General features: G+C 33.0%; 1 protein-coding gene across 10 annotated transcripts in view; it reads right to left on the bottom strand.

Annotated features, from left to right (window-relative positions):
* Positions 1-19,899, bottom strand: part of LOC139958657 (corticotropin-releasing factor receptor 2-like) — a 186,622-nt gene that overhangs the window by 77,346 nt on the left and 89,377 nt on the right. For 7 of the 10 annotated variants that reach the window (XM_071955894.1, XM_071955897.1, XM_071955903.1 and 4 more), the window contains one exon: positions 16,682-16,750. In XM_071955894.1, coding sequence (XP_071811995.1) covers positions 16,682-16,750 — 69 coding nt within the window. Of the gene's footprint in view, positions 1-16,681; positions 16,751-17,083; positions 17,210-17,749; positions 17,972-19,899 lie in introns of those variants that run through there. The other 3 variants (XM_071955896.1, XM_071955904.1, XM_071955898.1) reach the window with 2 other exon arrangements.

Genomic DNA, 19,899 nt, shown 5'->3' with positions numbered 1-19,899 from the left:
ATATATGTGTACACACACATATATATATATATATATATATATATATATATATGTACACATATATATATACACACACATATATATACACACACATATATATATATATATATTTATACAGTCTGTACCACTAAGTCATATATATATATATATATATATATATATATATATATATATATATATATATATATATATATATATTTATATAGTAAATAAATAAAGATAAACACACCAGAAACATCTAAAGGGTTCTTTCACATGATGCATTGGTCCATTCTTTTGTCACGCGCGAATTATATTTGCGAATCTGTTTGTGTTAATATGTTATGTACTTTTGTGTGAATGTTCGTAATTGACTTATTCAAAACTGAAACTATGCAAGATTCACCCATTACGGTTCATTGGCAAGTGTTTGTACTGTAAAATCTTAGAAAATACCAAAACCACACAGTTCACCCCAAGCGGCAAATCTATTTCCCGTTCAAGAGTTGATGACACCCTGCAATCAACGGCGAATAATTCAACTATATGCATGGATAATTCAACTGCAGGTTGTACTGTAGTTTATATAAGTAACGTTCGTCCATAATGTATTACGTTTTTCGCCAGATCAGTTCCGTTACATTTGCAATTTTTGATAAGGTTGTACATTTGTAAACATGTAGTTATGCTTCGAAAATGGCCTGTAAACTGACCAGCTATTCTGAACGGCACAGAAAAGTAATAATTGTAAAAGTGTATCAGTTATCATGTTAAATGACTGTTTCGAATGGCAATATTTCACTGGCTGTTTTAATCAAGCGTACCGTGGTCGGGGTATAGTTTACGGAAGGCTAATTTTACAGTTCTCATTTATTTATGAGATATATCCCTTAAAAGCCACCCCCCCCCTTAATAGAACCAATAGATGTAGTAGAGAATGACTAGTATAGTTAGAAATTAGTGTGATCTGGATAAACAGTTAAGCCGCCATTTTTCGGTTACGCAAGGAGTGTCATCTGTGACACTTGCAAATAAGTACTTTTCAAATTTGGTTGAAATGTTTTTTAAATAGTACACGCACCCCAATATTCAGTACATTTGTTGCGAGTCATAGTCTAATTCACAATCTGTTGAAAAGCTTCTTTAGTTTCATAGATAGTCACATTTGAAGTTTTGATCAGTCTGGGAAACTCATTACATAATGTGCAAATGTGAGTTGAGTGTTGCGCTCATCCAAATTTCTTATTTTAGGCCTTAATAATTTTAACCCCTAATTACAAGCAACAAAAGGATTATAACACAATGGAAAATGAAGCAGTTCTTCGATTAAAATCATCAATGTGCATAATTAGCTAATAAATATTCATAAATAAATCTAGAATTAAGAAAAGACTTGTAAAATAGTCAATCTTTGATGGATTTCGATGAAAATTACAGATATTTCATGATTTCTAATGCCTTTTAGAGTAATTTGGACAATGTCGTCCAAAGGATGTCCGTAGACCTTTAAAACAAGAACAAGTGGCACAGCTCAATTAGAGTTCAAGTAATGTATTTCTACGGCTACCTCTTGATTTAGGGCTTAGATATAAATAGAAAGCAATTAACTTACATTGATACGGGACCCCTCCAGTTCATGTGTCGGGTTCAAAGGAAATATCACAATCCACCAAATTAACATTCGAATAATCCTCAGATAATCCTCTTAATCAGACATTCGGGCAACTTTTGATGAATTTTAATATTGAAAGCTAATGCACGCTTTCAAAGTGAATCACCCAACGTTTGATCGAGGAACTATGTAATCAACGAACCGGTTAATCCTCCCACTATTGTTTAGGTGATTAATATGTGCAAGTTATTCTAAAGGAGAAGCAACAAGTTCCGAATTGGAAAGTTTGTAATTCAGCCGAATGGTGATAGAAATGATCTCTGCCGGCAAAATAAATATCTTGAACTAAAAACATGATTTGGAGACTTGTGAGGAAGTTGATGTAAAACATTACGTTTTAAAGAGGGGCCCTTTGCCCTAGTCAATAATTTTCTTTTTACAGAAACGACATTTCGTTTCAATATGTATTTTTTCTGTAATTTCGGAAGTATATATTGAACACAAGGACGGCATTATCTTACGTAGAATAAGTAATAAGGGTACAATTAAACCTCTTCAAATCAGCATGTTACATACAACATTCGAAAACTGAAAGTAACACCCCCCTTTTATTTTAGCAAAACAATCTTTCATTGTTCCTTATCATGTGATAAGCCGTCTGAAACGTCTCATGAAATGGCGTCAAACATTACGTGGATTGTCATTCCAGCCAATGGCTTCATGTTACAAACATGACATTTCCTCAAGGAGATTCTTGTTACGTTACACCCTCTTACGACCTTGCCAATTGCAACATCCAGAAAATCATTGACGATATGATATGATACCGTATGATATGATATCGTATGATATATATATATATATATATAAATATATATATGATATATATATATATATATATATGATATATATATATATATATATATATATATATATATATATATATACATATACATATACAGATACAGATGTCAAGAATCATAAAGAGTGTCTTATTTTTTCCCCTTTTTTGTTACCCTTGTCTGCTTTTTTTCTTGTCTATTCGAAGCATTTTATCTTCAACCGTCTCAAATGAAAGTCGAGTTGTGATACTACATCTGGCATAACGACAGCTCGAATTATAATTTGGATCAGAAGCACTTAAAGGCGACGTGCCGTGAGGAAATGAAGGGTAATATTCTATCAAATATATATGGATCGTACATATAAGAGCTTAATGTTATAAGACCGTCAAAATGCAGTAGAATTCCATACAATCTACTTGGCTTGATCTTGCAATGATGCTTTGAGTATAAACTTGATATGATCTTACCATTAGGCAGAAATATCGGCCTACTTGCTAAACGCAAATACAGTGTTCTAATATTATGGTCAGCCAGCTAAACAAGTTTCAATTTATGTCGGTTCCCGAAGGTATACGTTATGATGCCATAGTTGGACATTGACCAATAAAAACTATCCTTTTGATTCAAAATTTGCTTCCAATGTTTTATTTGAGATGCTGAGATGGATCGCAATATTAATAAGCTACATTCAGTACTAGAAAAATGCAATACATATCCACAAATTGATGCTAAGAAAATGTACCTCTTTCGTTAGTCCAACAGAAATATATCACTTTAATATAATAATAATAATAATACTAATATATAAGAGTGATATATCGCTTTAAGGTATATTAACTTAAATAGAACAGTTATTATGTCACAAAATTATGAACGTCAAGAAATACACTCTGACAAATACTTTATTAAACCATTTTTTCCCCGCCAGAAAGGAATTGTCATCAGATCCAAATTGTTAGCTACAGGTGTCGTGCATGTCTATATAGGTAATAGGTCACTGGGTTTATTGAAACACAAGAGGCATTGGACACTTAAACATGGCAGTTTTGTGTGTGTATATATATATATATATATATATATATATATATATATATATATGTTGTTCATGTTGTCAGTTCATACCTTCGTGTGGCGGTCTTTATCGTTAACTGTCTTGTCCCGTGACTCCTTGCGGGCCTCTCCTCCTTTCCTGGGGCCCTGATAATAATGTCGCCTTCTTACACTAGGACTACAAAGACCTCAACTCTTGGAACACGTTTTTCAACTTTGATAATGAATTCCTAATTTCCTTCAATAACATAATAACATAATAATAACATAATAATAACATAATAAATAACTAGCAGTATTTACATTATATATATATATATATATATACATATATATATATATATATACATATATATATATATATATATATATGCGTGTGTCTTTCTTTGTGTTACCTAAACGCAGTAGTAAATGGCTTCCTTGATCCGATCAAGGAACAAGAGAATTGTTTTTATCCAGTAACCACTAATCCCAGTAGTTTCCTTTGCCACTTTCCCTTACGTGTGTTAAGTAGTATTGGAGAGTCACGTTTACAATTAATATTACATTTCCTCCCATATGAAATAATAACTTAGCCATTTCCTCGTCCTTTCTCAAAATTAGAATTTCTTTGACCTTGGTCGAATTTTGGACTTTGAAATTACGTCAATTTCATATCGCTCCTTTAAAAAAAATATAGCCTCTTGTCTACATTTCCTCTACACAAAATAAACTTGGAAGTCACTATTAATGTTGCCTTAGTAAATTTTCAGAAACCAATTCCGATTCCAGAAGCGCACGGCTTGAAGAGATTCTACGTCTCATACTTGAGTTTGCTTGTATTTAAATTTTTAGTAGCACGAAGCTCTCGAGAACCGAAGGAAAGAAATTGATACGAGCTTGGCGAGGTTTCTCGCCTTTTGAAGCACCCTTCATCACCCGAAGTCCCTAGCGGGATGCTCTGTCGTAGATGAAGTTAAAGCAACATGATAACGTGAAAATAAACGAGAGATTCCACTTGGAAAGTAAATGCAATTCACATTCATAACATGAAGTTATGAACATTTATGACTAGGTGGAAAGATCAGAAGGTTTGGATCGTCATCGTCATCATTATCATCGTTGTTATTTTTATCGTCGTCGTCGTTTTCGACGTCGTCGTTATCATCACCAGCATCATCATCATCACCATCATCACCACCACCGCCACCACCACCACCACCATCATCATCATCATCACCATCACCACCATCCTCACCACCATCATCATCATGATCATCATGATCATCATCATCGTCATCATGATCATCATGATCATCATGATCATCATGATCATCATGATCATCATCATCATCATCATCATCATCATCATCATCATCATCATCATCATCATCATCATCATCATCATCATCATCATCATCATCATCATCATCATCATCATCATCATCATCATCATCATCATCATCATCATCATCATCATCATCATCATCATCATCATCATCATCATCATCATCATCATCATCATCATCATCACCACCACCATCACCATCATCGTCATTGTTATCGTCGTCGTCGTCATCGTCATTATCATCATACTCCTCCTTCTCCTCCTTCTCCTCAACTATTATGTAACTTGAAATAGCTTAAACAACTTACACAAAATATTTTAAACAGTAAATAAACAGGCATATAATACTACTTATTGCATAGTTCATTTCATGTTCTGCGAACGATCGATGAAGTCAAACCATTGGAATAAGGCTTCGAGTTGTATCATTGGAAAGTCACGACAGTAAGCGAGAGAACATTCCTCTATATGTCACGAGCATCATTACTATTTTAAATATCGATAAAATATGTAAGATAAAAAAAGAACCTCCAAACAATAGCGAAACGAAACAGAAGTCAACAAAAGGTGAAAAGGTGTAATCAAGAACGATCTTTGGTAAGTTAGATTTATTCGAATTGTAAAAATCCCCTTTCATGTTGTTAGTGATTATCCAACTTAAAGTCAGTGGTTAAATTATGTTAAAGGAACATGCCATTACCTCGATATAACCCCCAGTACCTACACATAAAATTGGTCCAACATTACCCATATGGGTTTTCCATCAGTATATTTGTAAAGTATTAAATATAGGGAATGGCTATCAATGTATAAACCTATTAGGTATAATGAAATAAAAATAATAATAATAATAATACAAAATAATAATATTAATATTAATAATGAGGAGAAAAAAACGGTTGCTGGCAGAATGCCTAAAATATTAATAAACTTGCAGACAATATCTAAGTGAGTCAGCAATGTGTGCTTGGGTACCGTGTATATTCTATTACCACGTGCTCCTTTAAATTAACACATGACATTTGAAATTCATGTAGAAAGGAACTTTATACGCCATAAATTAAACCAGCTTAAGGCTAATTTTCTCAAGAGATACTCATTGCACGTGTAATTACTATCTCTGAGCGCCGTGTGATCACGTGGGAGACAAGAGAGTATATACAGCGCATAACTAGACATTCACGAATGCCAACACGCACTGTGGTATTCCCATTACTGGGATGCGAACATAGATATTGTAATTATAGTCGGTCATATCCCTTCAAACTGTTGAATTTAGTAATGAATTTGTGAGGGCACAATCAGTCAGTAAGACAGAAAATATGGCAACTAAAAACACAACCATTTGATTCACCAAAATTGCTCTAGGGAGGGATATATATATATATATATATATATATATATATATATATATATATATATTTATATATATATATATATATATATTTATATATATATATATATATATATATAAATATATATATATGTATATATATATATATATATACACACACACAGAGCGAAGAATGACGAAATTGTTGAACCAGATGCAGTCATTATTATTAGTTAGAGTCTGACTTTGACATAACGGTGTTAATATGATGACGTTACGACTGCTATTCAAATATCGCTTACAACATTTTTGTATTTTCCTTCGAAGCCGGAATTTTTCTGAATACATGTGTTACAATAATAAATCTAATAATTAGCCTTGATATTTCCGTACATACAAGACCAGATTATTCACATCGGTACTTGTCCGGACTTTTACAAGCGAAGGGTCCTCCTACGATATATGTACGATACATTGGCCACCAGAATTGAAGGGTGACAAAGTCCTTACTTAGTTCATGATTTATGGCTAATATTCATTAACTGCAGACAAGTAGAGGTACGTTTACCAATAATTAAAGAGAGGTAGTCTCGAATGAAATAATCAAAAAGATAAGTCTAATAAATGTGTAATCACACTGCTAAAAAAGAGCTTGATGTAAGTAGACATCTTTCAATTTCCTTAGCGACCACATCGAACCCCAGAGTGTGTCATGGACAAGGCGCAAACTATTCACTGATTGGCATTAATAACAGCTGATGAATATCTTATTAGTTTCGTTTTAAGTTCTTCCTTTATATCCTCAATCCTTCAATGTAATATATCACCTAATTTCAATTTCATATTCCATGGACTTTGGGAACACAGCAAGCATTCATAATCGAAATAATGACTTTGTGCATTTTACGTTTCGAAGAATTTTTCATTGACTGTGTAAGTTAATCTGTTTACCCTATAGTTTAGAAAGTTGAAATTTCATTTTTGAAAGTGTTGAGGATTTCTTATATGAATATATATTAAAGCTAATAAATTGTCAATTCAGACAATTGATTGAAATCATGAGGTAAAAAAAAGAAAAGAGAAATCAATAAATGACATGTAAAAAGAATTAAAAAAAATATAATCTAAAAAAAAAGGAAAATATTTAATGATATATGCTCAGATAGAGCCTATTAAAAGAGGAAAGTGGAATCCCTTTTTAATTGGTCAATACCCACGGGGTGGGGATGGGGGTAGGGACGGACCACGTTCCCCATATTTACCCCAAGTAAGTCTTGTAGACTGTCATACTTTAAAACTTGTAGTACACAAATGTAATTAAAATGATAAAAAAAAAGTTTTGCATCAAAACACCGTCGCCAAACCAAACATTCTCAAACGTATGTTCCCTCCCCTTCTCTAACACCTCTCTTCTCGGACATCCGATCGACTTTGACGCAACCCCCCCCCCCTTTTCAAACTAAAATCGAACGTAAGTTACGTGCTTGTCTCCCTATCATATAATATGACGTTTTATTGCTTCGGATCGTTTTTAATGAGTTCACATGAGATGAGACTGGGTATGACTGAACATCTCAACAACTCTCTCTCTCCACCTCTCTACATCTCTCTCTCTCTTCTCAACGTCACATTAGCTTACATTAACATTGATAAAGAAACGTTTCACATAGATTTACACCTAGCAATCAAAACAGAAATAGAACCATACAATAACTCATTTTGAAATGTGTCTGTCATCGTCTGCTTAATGTACACGAAACGAAAAGAAACATACTAGATAATTACGTCGAATTGAAAGCGCTGACAGGTTTCCCCTTAGTACATGGAAATCGATATTTGTATCACGATGCCAGATAAGCATGGCCAAACAACCACTTATAAAAGTCTACACGTGGCTGCAAACCAAAGACGTTTATATCATGAAGCGATAAAACTACATATTAAAATAGCTTCGTTTATCATCGCGTTTTAATGATAGATCAAATGATAATAATGTCTGTCATTTTTCATCCTGACAACCATAATTTTTTTTTTACCTATTCCGATGTGGTTGGATATTTTTGACATCATAGTGATGGTAATGTTAGTTTCTTATCATTGTGTGTGGGGTTTTTTTTTGTTAAAGAAAGAATGTTATAAACATAAAAGATCAGTTTTTATCTTGATTTGATTCTAATGAAAATTTAACATGAAGAATAACGACCGAACCTATTTTAATATGCATAACAATACAATATTTGTGGTAATCGTTTGCACGTTTGAATAACTTAAAAATCTAAAGCTATACGCTTACAGACAAAAAGAGACAAACATTATAGCGTAATATCTGTAGAAGAAGTGATATATGAATTTAGGTGTGTTTTAATTTTGATACATAAGAAAGAATAACAAGTTATGCAGCTCTATAATTACAATAATTGTAGATAACAGTATATCAATCACATTTTCTGAGATAGCAAAACATTTGAAGGTAAAACGACACGATAGGGAATGTCGTAGCGCCACCATTCCTCTTTAAAATTACTGTCAAACAAATGTTCTTTTATAAATTGTTCTCTCCACCCCCCCCCCCCCCTCCCCTCGAACGATCCTAATAAATAAAGGTTTGAGACACATACGCAATCATCGCAATGTCGTATAGTGGAGTGTTAGCTCAGTGGAGTGTAAACTCAGTGGTTAACGCCGGTGCCTTTCAAACATAAGGTCCCCGGTTCGAGTCACTCCCAGATTAATGTATGTCGTCCAGTTACAAACTTTGTTGACAATTAACAATTCATAATCATGGACGTTAAGTATGAATGTAAGAGACTGACTTCGGTCAGCTTGCGGCTTTGATAAGCCAATGAGGCTTCTTCGCGAGTTCCTGCTTGCAGGAGGATCTAATATACATATACAAACATATAAAAGATTTCAAGACAAAATATTGTTTTGCTGCGAACGAAAGTATTGACAGTTACAAACGGTCCAATGGCAGATTGTTTTTGTAATTTGTCGTGAATTACGATAGCTAAAGTAGAAAATACCATTACCAGTTTTTAACAGGTCATAGCTATTCTTAACATAATTTTACAAAGGAATTATTGTTGCAAACGACCCAAGAGCAATAATCATTATTATGAACGTGGTCAGGTGAAAAGAACCACAAACACATACATTCTAGGATTCATTTGTATAAAATTGCAAAGCATTATGTGTCATTGATTACATATTTTTAGTTACGATAAAAATATGTATCTTCAAATCGACATCAAAACATTTGTTTGATTCGTATTCCAGTAGTATTTTTCAGTTCGTTTTACCGTAAGTTTATATTTGAAATGTTAATATTTTCTTATATAGCATTGTTATTTTCTTATATCCTAGTTATTTTCTTATATTTTCTTGTCTTATATAGCAACTATCGTGTGATCTACCGTTAGTTCTTTTTGCACAGAGGTTCCGCAGTACCTGTTATTAATTATCTGAGTTTGTATCTTCAAATACTATATTCTGATATTTGTATCTAGTTTATAAGCAATTATGTACTGACGAAATATCAACCTATTTTGTAAACACTTGGAAGAAAATATAAGGCTGGCCTCTTACAAGCCACAAACTTCATACATATATAACACGTAGTAAGCTGACAGTGTCAACAGTCATCTACCAATGTGTGATTCAATAATATTCAATAGCAAAAAAGGTGTTGGTTCTAATAACGAATAAATCATAAAACTACATCGAAGTATTGACCTTCTGAGATTTGCAACAACAACAAAAATTAAAAGGAAAGTAACTCACCAAGTGTTCAAAGTTTAAGAAACAATAATGGTAAGGCTATATATATAAATCATATTGCTGTTTTTTCGCAATCAAGAATAGTCGATTTGAGAGTATACGGATATTTTCAAACTTAGACTTGTGACCCCCTTCTTTAAATGGAATATTAAATCGAGTCTATAGACATGCATCGTATAAATTAATGTACCTTTTTTTTAAAACAAAAACGAGTATTTTGTCAGAGCTTTTAGCAATTAGTCTGTTCTAGTTTTCGTCTTGTTGTTTTGGCAAAACTAAGACTATTTCAAGTTTTTTTGGTTGATAACAAGACATAAAATGTGAAATATCTCGTTTAATGTTATTCAAAATTATGTTTTTTAAGGCAGAGAGGTGGTTTTGTTTATTGGAAATGTTTTTAATACTTTTCAAAAGAAGATAAATGTTATTCATTTACATACAACGTGTACTTGTGTCATGTTCATTATACATACATATATATATATATATATATATATGTTAGGGAAAAAATCGCTACCCCCCCCCCCCTTCAGATAGTTTATTATGATTAAGGAAGCTTAGATACAATTTTTGAAGTGATTAATATGCAAGATTTTTCCACTTATTTCCCACAAATATTGCTAATCTCTTTTCTCGATCCTTTTATCCTTTTGACGAACCTCCCCTTTCTTCCCCCCCCCCCCGCCACTTTATCCCACACTTTTGAATACCAGGAATTAACAAAAAAGTTCTAGATTAATTGCAAGGAATTCCAAGTATTGATTATGGTAACGGAAGAGATTTTATTTCAAGTATACCTCTTACCTGGAGATTACCTAGAGTATTATCAAGAATAATTATTAAAATCTTATTAATTTTTGACTTATTTCATTTGAATAACGCAGCTCAATATATACTACATGCCACAGAGGAAGCACTTAAGTTGACAAACTGCGTACTAGATTCATCTTTATTACACTTTTTATCTTCCTTGATCCATCTTTTTGACTAGCCAAGGTTATATCTGAGGTGTAAACTTTCAAGTGCTACACCATCATTTGTTTTATTTTGTATCTTCTCTTTTTTTCTTCTTAGCAGCGTATTTATACCAACGAAACATTTGCAAGCAAATCACTAGACCTCAGAATTGATGTTGAAACTTTAGACAAGCGATCGATGGCAAATAAATTGCAAGAGCAATAATTTTATCGCCAAGATTTCAAATAAAGAAGTCATACTGGACGCTAGAAAATGTAAATTTTACGACTTTTAGTCGATATAAAATAGATTTCGTACAGATTCATTAGAATTTGAACAAAGCAAACACAAAATCCACAAAATCGACGTTTTTTTGTAAAACATGTATTAAAAGGAATCCGCTGCACTCATCGTTAAAATCTATAGAAACAGGGAAACAACAAACGAAATATCGAGTGGAATTATTGATCGAACCGTGCATGCTGACTTCGAGGCAGGCTAACTTGGAACTTACGGGATATTATTTCTTTATTTTAGAAGAATGTATAAAAACAAACTATTTTCATAGAACGTAACTTCATTCCCCCGTAGGTTACAATTTGAGCCTCTAAGGGTTGTCACGGCCTTGTGTAGATTGTGTATGTCGAACAGTTTATTTCGGATCCTCAAAATACTTCAGATTTTAACTTTAGTTGCTATTGATCAGAAAAGAAATGATTGTATAAAAACATTTGGACAAAGATCATTGGACTTGGGTTTCACTCTATACACAAGTCAACGCATTCGTTTACCTAGTTAGATAATGTTATAACCCTCGGAGTAGCCAAAATATCTATGTTGTTATACACCACCCAGGTAGCTATAAATAAAGTGAATAATCGACTATTTACTCCACGACGACATTTTGTGCCATACATATTTGAATTAATGATAATATTGGCCACTAGCTAGCTTCGAAATGAATCCATAATTCCATCATGTTTGCTTTGTACGCTTTTAGTTGATTTAAGAATATGGTTGCATATATATCTTTCCTTTAAGAATGACTTAAGGCACAAAATTTAATTTTTGATATATAACAGACCGTTAATAAACACTGCTTCTAGTGCAGGTTATATTTCTAAATCGCTTTTAATTTGTTGGAGCAATGACCCTTTAAATATCTGAGGCTCATCAATGACAGTGACTGTGTTACTTAGTCTAACACATATCCCAGTTCCGCATATGCAACACAAAAACTAAACGGGAAACGTAAAAGGTTTTATGGACACAAACGAAATGCTGACAATACATTATAAATTTGTCAAGGGGTTGTCAAATATCATCTAACGGTGCTCTTTTATTTATACGAATTCAGAAGAACATATTTTGATAGAATTATTAAAATTGATAAAAGCCAACCATTAAACCCTTAACCCTGCAATGTGGAGTCGAAGTTATCGTCAATTTAACCTTAAAGGAGCTTTCCAGAGCTTTAGGTCATTTTAAACTTGCATATCTTGAAAACAGGAATAGTTATAGAAAACATACCTGGCACCTAAAAGTTGTTCTTTACTGAGTTAATATATTGACGCCCATGATTGATAAACTAACCCCATGTTTGTTATCTTTCCAAATGTTCCTTTAGCACAATGGTCAAGCAAGATCGTATTATTGTTGTCATGGGCCCAACATTTCTAGTGTGATCAAATAATGTATATAAACCGTTATTTATAAATTAGCAAATTAGGAACTTTTTCAAACATTGTTTATCTTGGTGGTATTGTATGAATGAAGTTTAACCACAAAGGTCAATACTAATTATATGCGGTACACAGTGTTATGTAGATAGAATGGAAGAGCAAATGATAATTTTGTAAAAAATCAATCCCAAAACAGCTGTAAGGTACTAAATAGTTTTATATGCGTGGTATTATTAAATCATATCTCATAATGTTAGGATACTATAGTATAGGCTACAAGACCTCTCGAGTTTGTGTTGATTATAACATTGGAAAATTACAAGTTTCGTATTCCAAAATATCAAACCTATATTTTCCAACACATCTACTGGCTTACTCATAGTAATTATTATTATTATTATTTTAATTGTTTTACAGTTTACGGGTATAAAGATTTGTATCAAAACTACCCGTTTTCTGATTGTTGTTAAGTTCCTTAGGTAATTTAAGTACTACGTAACTGATGACGTGGATACCTTTCTCCTCGTAGAATTGCGAACTTACGTCTAATGCACACTGCAGGCAATTCTAGCTGATTAATATTCTTTGGGTTGGGAAGTATGTAGGTCATGGAATAAACTCCATCCAATTTTACGTCTCAAAGGAGCTAACATTTCGACATCTTACGTCAACTTTCAACGATTAGAGTTTAAGATTAAGACCTATATTCAGGAGACAGAGTGTAACTACAGGCCAATGTATAGACCTATTTTAAATATGGAACTGACAAATGAAAACAAAAAGCCGGTAGACTGTAGACTTTTAAAGAGAAAAACATCCAATTATTTCAAGTTCTTGCTTGCAGCGTCTAGTTTTGAGATTAAACAAGTTTCCTCGATCCTGTTTGTTATGCCAACTGATCTTCTTAAAGTAAAAATGTTTTCGGTAGATCTTCGGTATATATATATATATATATATATATATATATATATATATATATATATATATATATATATATATAATGAATGTGTAGCAAGTGGTTTGACAGATATATAGTTAATAAAATAAATAAAGATCAACACACCAGAAAATTCCACTTCACGACCGGGCTCATCAGGCGAAGGTAATCATACCACTTGCTACACATTCATTTCTTATTTACGGTTTGTTTTGCCTATAAAAAGTGATAATTCTGTGTAAATTGTCAGATTCAATGCAGCAGTTTATACGCATTCACATACCAGTATAATCACTGTGGTCGAGTGGTCCGGACTTTGGTTTGTGACACAAGATCCGGGGTTCGATTCCTACCTTCGCCTGATGAGTCCCAAAGGACAAAACCGGTCATGAAGTGGAATTTTCTAGTGTGTTGATAATAATAATAATAATAATAATCAGCAGTTATTTTTACGACGCTTAAGCGACCACAAATGTGGGAGAAACCCGCAAGGGCTTATGGATTACAACTTACACGTCGGGTGGCTTCCAATTCAACATTTTTAACTCAAATTTGGAATCTTTTCAATTTAGAAAGTCATTTCAGATGGGAAAACCGTAGATTGCTCTTGGATGAAAAAACCACCTTACTATGACCCGGCCGGGAATCGAAACCCGAACCTCCCGATTGCTAAGCATCATTGCTTCAAATGCCACCGCCTTTATCCACTCGGCCACAGCACCGGTAAAATCAAATCTTTATTTATTTATTATTACACTGACTAATCGTTTACTCGTCTGAGAATTAAGTAAAGCAACAATGTAACGACAAAAAAAAAACGGATACATTGATTGATTGATTTGATTGATACAACATTCTTTACGTGTTTTCTCACATTTCAGAAAAGAATGCCTTGATGGTATTTGCCATTTTTGAAAATTTCCTTGATACCCTTTTGAAAGCTGACGAATTGTCGCTATGCTATGCCATCTTAATGTAAATCCAACATGTTGCCTTTGCCTCTTTCGATCCTTGAAGCGAGCCCTAGCTTTTAAATATTTAAAACCACCGTGTTCAAACTTGAAAGATACCTCGAGAGCGATGGAGAGAGCTCACTAATTATTGCAAATTTTATTCAAATGTTATGACAAAATTATTTCAATGATAATAAGTGTTTAACAAAACCCGACAACAACTGACCTTGCTTTTGATTCAAAGTCAGTTGTTCTAATTTCGATGCATGGGATTGTTAACAGTTTTTGCTTTAAAAACAAAAATTATGCCAACTCTGTGTGAGGCCCGTTAACACAGTGGCTGGAATCAGTGAAGGACATATTTATTTAGCCACAACCCTTTTTCGGCATGCATTGCAAATCTGAAGTGTTTGTGCAAACATTGAAGGCTTCGGAAAAGCGTAACATAACTTTCAAAATGCAAATACAAGCAATATCAAATGCAAAAGCTAAGAGACCCTTGAAAGCGTTATGGCATACATTGTCGTTTCCACAGAGTAAATGATGGCGCTAGACTAATCTTCTTACTCGTATTGCAACATTGCGAAATGGAATACGTCACCGCATACATACACTTCAGTGTGCATAATTTACGAATTGTATACGTTTCAAACACATGATTGCTCTCGTATTCATATATATATATATATATATATATATATATATATATATATATATATATATATATATATATATATATATATATATATATATATATATATATATATATATATATATATATGTATATGTATATATATATGTATATATATATATAAATATATATATATATATATTTATATATATGTGTATATATATATGTATATATATATATATATATTCATATATATATATATATATATTTGCCTTAAAATTTGCATAATCAGTGGCAACAAAATGGTTTCACGATGGTGTCATTGACGGTATTAATTTTGAAAATGATGTACACTATAGTTATTTAACACAAAAAGCCTATATAAATATAAAATATAATTATGAGGAAAAAAAAGTTCAAAACAATCGATTAAACGGGATGATGGACATTCATTGTTGTCAACAAGAATTGCATCCCATTACATTGTAGGCTCATGAATGAAATTCAGTTACCGTGCATGCCCTGGTACGGATTATCGGAGTACATGTTATCCATCATTTAAGCAAGTTAACACTATATATTGAGTAGATATATAATTACGAGCCAATGTGTATAAGAGTTATCGACGCGCAGCCCCGACTTTCATTCTATTACGTTTGCATTTCTATCAACGTACGCTGTGTTACACACGTGAATCGCCAAGGTATTCTGGCATATAATTATCTTAAAATGTTCCCTTTTTTCCAAAATAGAGTTATTGGGAATTTAAGAGAAGAAAGTAGCTCAAAATTAAACATTACGAGACATTTATACCCTTCGTAAAAATATATCAGCTTCGGAATTAAATCCATTCAAATACTAGAGAATGCATCAGCAAGCATGTATTCATGTAAAATACATGTGGTGACGAATGGCAGCGTAATCTATATAGCGTCTAAACCAACTTTTCCATTGGCGCCTTTATAGCATTCGCGCCATCACATACAGTAAAAAAAAAAAACATTTCAAAAAATATATAAAAAATAGATGATAGCATTTGGGGAAAATTTTTTGGAATCTTGGTTCGAGGTATAGAGTCTTCACACTAAGGCATTGACATTAAATATTTAACGTGTATGAAACATGACTTCAGATACAAAATTAGTCAATAGTCAATAATATGATTTTCATGCATCCGAGGAAGTGACCTAATGGTCTGTGTGTATTAGACTGTAGTCATTTTAATAATTTAACCTCAGCTGCATAAAGCATCATTTCTCAACAAAACAAAAAGTGTTATATAGCAATACACACTGGACTATTAAACGGTTGTTTTCTTATCGGTGTACAAATTATCAAAATTAACCTTGTTCCTCAAGTCAAGATTGAATTATATATTTTAACACCGTTGTTTTAAATGGTTCTAACATCTGAGAGTGAGTAATCATCAACCTTTTCATTATATTCTAATTTATACCTATACATATCTATCATGTCCAAATGTTACCACGAAAGCTAGTGTAATAATGAAGTGGGGTTTCTAAATGAAAAGCATCCATGCGTAAAGGAAATCATGCTAGATAGATATAAGAGATCGAATTTATTTTTCTTCTACTTACAGATGACATTGGGTGCCTCTTTAAATGCTTCAAACTCGAAGGACACATACTGGTTGTCATTTTTGCTACCTGCAAAAAGAAAAAAAGAGAAACAATACAATATCAATGCTGGACGTTACAATATCTATTACCCCCCCCCCCCCAAAAAAAAAAAAAAAAAAACATTCTTGAAAGAAAATCTTAAGGCATAATTTGGGTCTCGATATGACATAGTCCCAAGAAGATAGACATAGTTTGAAAGCTAGTGATATTTTCTATACTTATATTTGTTTTATCAAAATGTTCAGCTTTAATAAATATATTGCATCTCTGATATATTCTTATCAAAGCCAAGTTTAACGAAAAAGTGTTTCAAAATGACCAATTAAGTTAGTTAGTTATAAGAGAGAAGCATAAACTTACCTCTATTAAAGAAAACTTTAGTCAGACTGACATGTCAAAAATCCGATAGTGCAGAAAAAAAACTTTAGTATTTCCATTGTTATTCAAGATAATCACATTTAGAGTATGCTAAATATATCTGGAATACTCCGCAGAGCTAATGTTTAATGTGATGTCTGCTTCTCAGTGCAAAATATTTTAACTGTCAATCCATTGTACTATAATCAAATCATGTTGTTCCAAATTTTTGTAGGCCACAGAGCATGCTTGGATGACTTTTTAGCTCACTTTGTCCTCGGAAATGTCTGTAGTTTGAGGCCATAAAATCGTTATGTTTTCCTACTTGGTTTTGTGTTGCATCTGTGGAACTGACTGAATGGTTTGTGAGTTAGACTAAGTAGTCCAGTCACTTTAATCGATGATCCTAAGACTTTAAAAAAGGGTCGTTTGGCAAAATCAAAAGTTGTATAGAGATAAATCTTATACTGATAGCAGTATTTCCTTTTTTAATGGTCTACAAAATACCAAAATTAATTTGGTAACTAAATTCATATGTCAAGAAAACGTGGTAGATGCGTTGTAAGATACGTACGTTGTAAGATAAATGAATTACTCTAAATACTCCTAAAATAAAAAAAGAAAAAGGGGAAAAATCATATAAAATTAGAAAACAGGAAAACGATTTACCTATGGAGAACTAAATGTAGATGATGATGTTGATGAATAATAAAATGATCCATTGATTAGAAAACACCTGGACGAGATGTCGCGTTTATATTGGCTCAACGCCAAATGCAGACGATCCAACATGATATTTCCACACAAATGCAGCTATAAACATAATGAAAGTCTGTGTAGTAAATAGAAATACAGGACCTCCTACATATAACAGAAACATCAACCTGGTGGTTTGTTAATATCAACAGATAGTGTCCACTGATGTGAGAACCATTCACACGGAATCCATTTCGGCTTTCGTCTCCACGAATACTCTACACTGTACTGCCTTTAATAATGTATATGCAAGTCTATACTCACAGTTCAAATTAGCAACAGCGGTTGTGTCCATCTGTGGTAAAGTGTCATTAAAACATGTGACTGCCCTGGACTATTTTTAATTAAAGTCAGAGTTCTTCATTTGTAGTATATTAGCTATAACCAACTTTAAAAGACCATGGTCCACGCGATGTATTAATATATAGTCTGTTAGTTAAAAAAAAAGAAAAAAATTCTTTAAACGAAACCTTGCAACTTTGGAAATTTGGACACAGCTGAATACACATCCAGAGACACTTGTCAACGACAATGCCGTTAGGTAGGCCATATTGACTTTAGAACTGTAATGCAAATATATCTCTGTTTAATATATAGAGCTTTAGGGAAATGTGTGTTTTTTTATGGAAAAAATATTTGAGCGTTAATTAAGTTTCTGAGTCGAGCAAACATGAGTAAATGTTTATACATGACATGGCTAGTGTATGCAGCCGTACAATGTGTATAATTAATTTATATGATAACGTAGTTGAATTCAAGTTGATTGTACATCATTTATCATGCAAAACGTTTCCTGACACAAGTGCACCCATTTCGATGCTTTTGATTACCCCTTACCCCCCCTTTAGATTACCCCTTACCCTCCCCCTTTTTATTACCCCTTACCCCCCCCCCCCCTTTTGATTACCCATTATGTGGCAATACAAGTCATTCAAGGAGACACTAAAAACCCCTACCAGCATTATTGATTTATTTGATAGAGATAATTGTAATGAACAACTTCCATAAACAGATAAGAAACATCTTATAGCCTACTCTTAGCTCTCTTTGGAAGATATCACAGAAATCAATGTTCCTTCACATACAAGACTGAAGACTTGATCAAGTATAATAATGACGTCATTGAGCCACATTTGTTTCGTTATGTAATGTTTTTTGTGTGTGTGTCTATCTATTTATTAAAATGTTTATGTTTTGTAATGGAGATGTGTTTTGCAAATGCAGCATCAAATATATCAAAGCTCTCCTTACCATGTTATTGGTTTCAGTGTCAACACTGTTCACATTTTACATAGAAAGTAATGAAGTGCAAAACAATACAAAGTAAAAGGTTTTAAGATCCTAGTGTCACTATGACACTATCACAAATATTTACAAAATAACAGCTCAGACAAGACTCTCCCAAATTGACGGACGGACGGACGAACGGATGGGTGGATGGATGGATGGATGGATGGATAGGGAGTATTACATTCGAAAGATCTATGTCATATAATCGGTAGATGATGGAATGGATTTGAGGCTCATTAAAGCCTGCAGTAGGAGTTATATTAAGGGTGTATCCTACAACACCAGTATCAGGTTATGATAAATATTTTAACAGGTATGAAAGAGTAACGTATTATAAAAGGAGTGACCAAATTATACATAATGCATTCGTTTTTGAGGTTAAATGATAAACTGGGTTAGTATAGGCTACCACAGATGAGCCCGTGGTTCTATACACTTGTACCAAACTTTTCCTCCGTTAGTTCTTACAGTGAGTGTTAAATATTCATATATTTTTTTTGAAGTTATACGCCACACCCCACACCCCCTCCCCCACACACACACATTAAAGTTCAGTGTACATTCTACTTTCTCGCTGTTGATATATGGTTCAAGACCTGTTTTGCCAGGACAGTAGGACACTACAATTATAATGCTACACATGAAGATTACTATTAAAAGAAGAAACGCATTTTGCAACAGTTCTGTCTCGAAAATGTGTTGCTAAGTAGGATTAACATAATTATGTTAATGAGTAACGATGTAGTTACCAATCACTTACACACAGAAGCTCT

The sequence above is a fragment of the Apostichopus japonicus genome, chromosome 18 (genome assembly GCF_037975245.1).
Source record: "Apostichopus japonicus isolate 1M-3 chromosome 18, ASM3797524v1, whole genome shotgun sequence".
In the NCBI taxonomy this organism is placed as follows: Eukaryota; Metazoa; Echinodermata; class Holothuroidea; order Aspidochirotida; family Stichopodidae; genus Apostichopus; species Apostichopus japonicus.
This window is presented reverse-complemented; position numbering and strand designations above follow the sequence as displayed.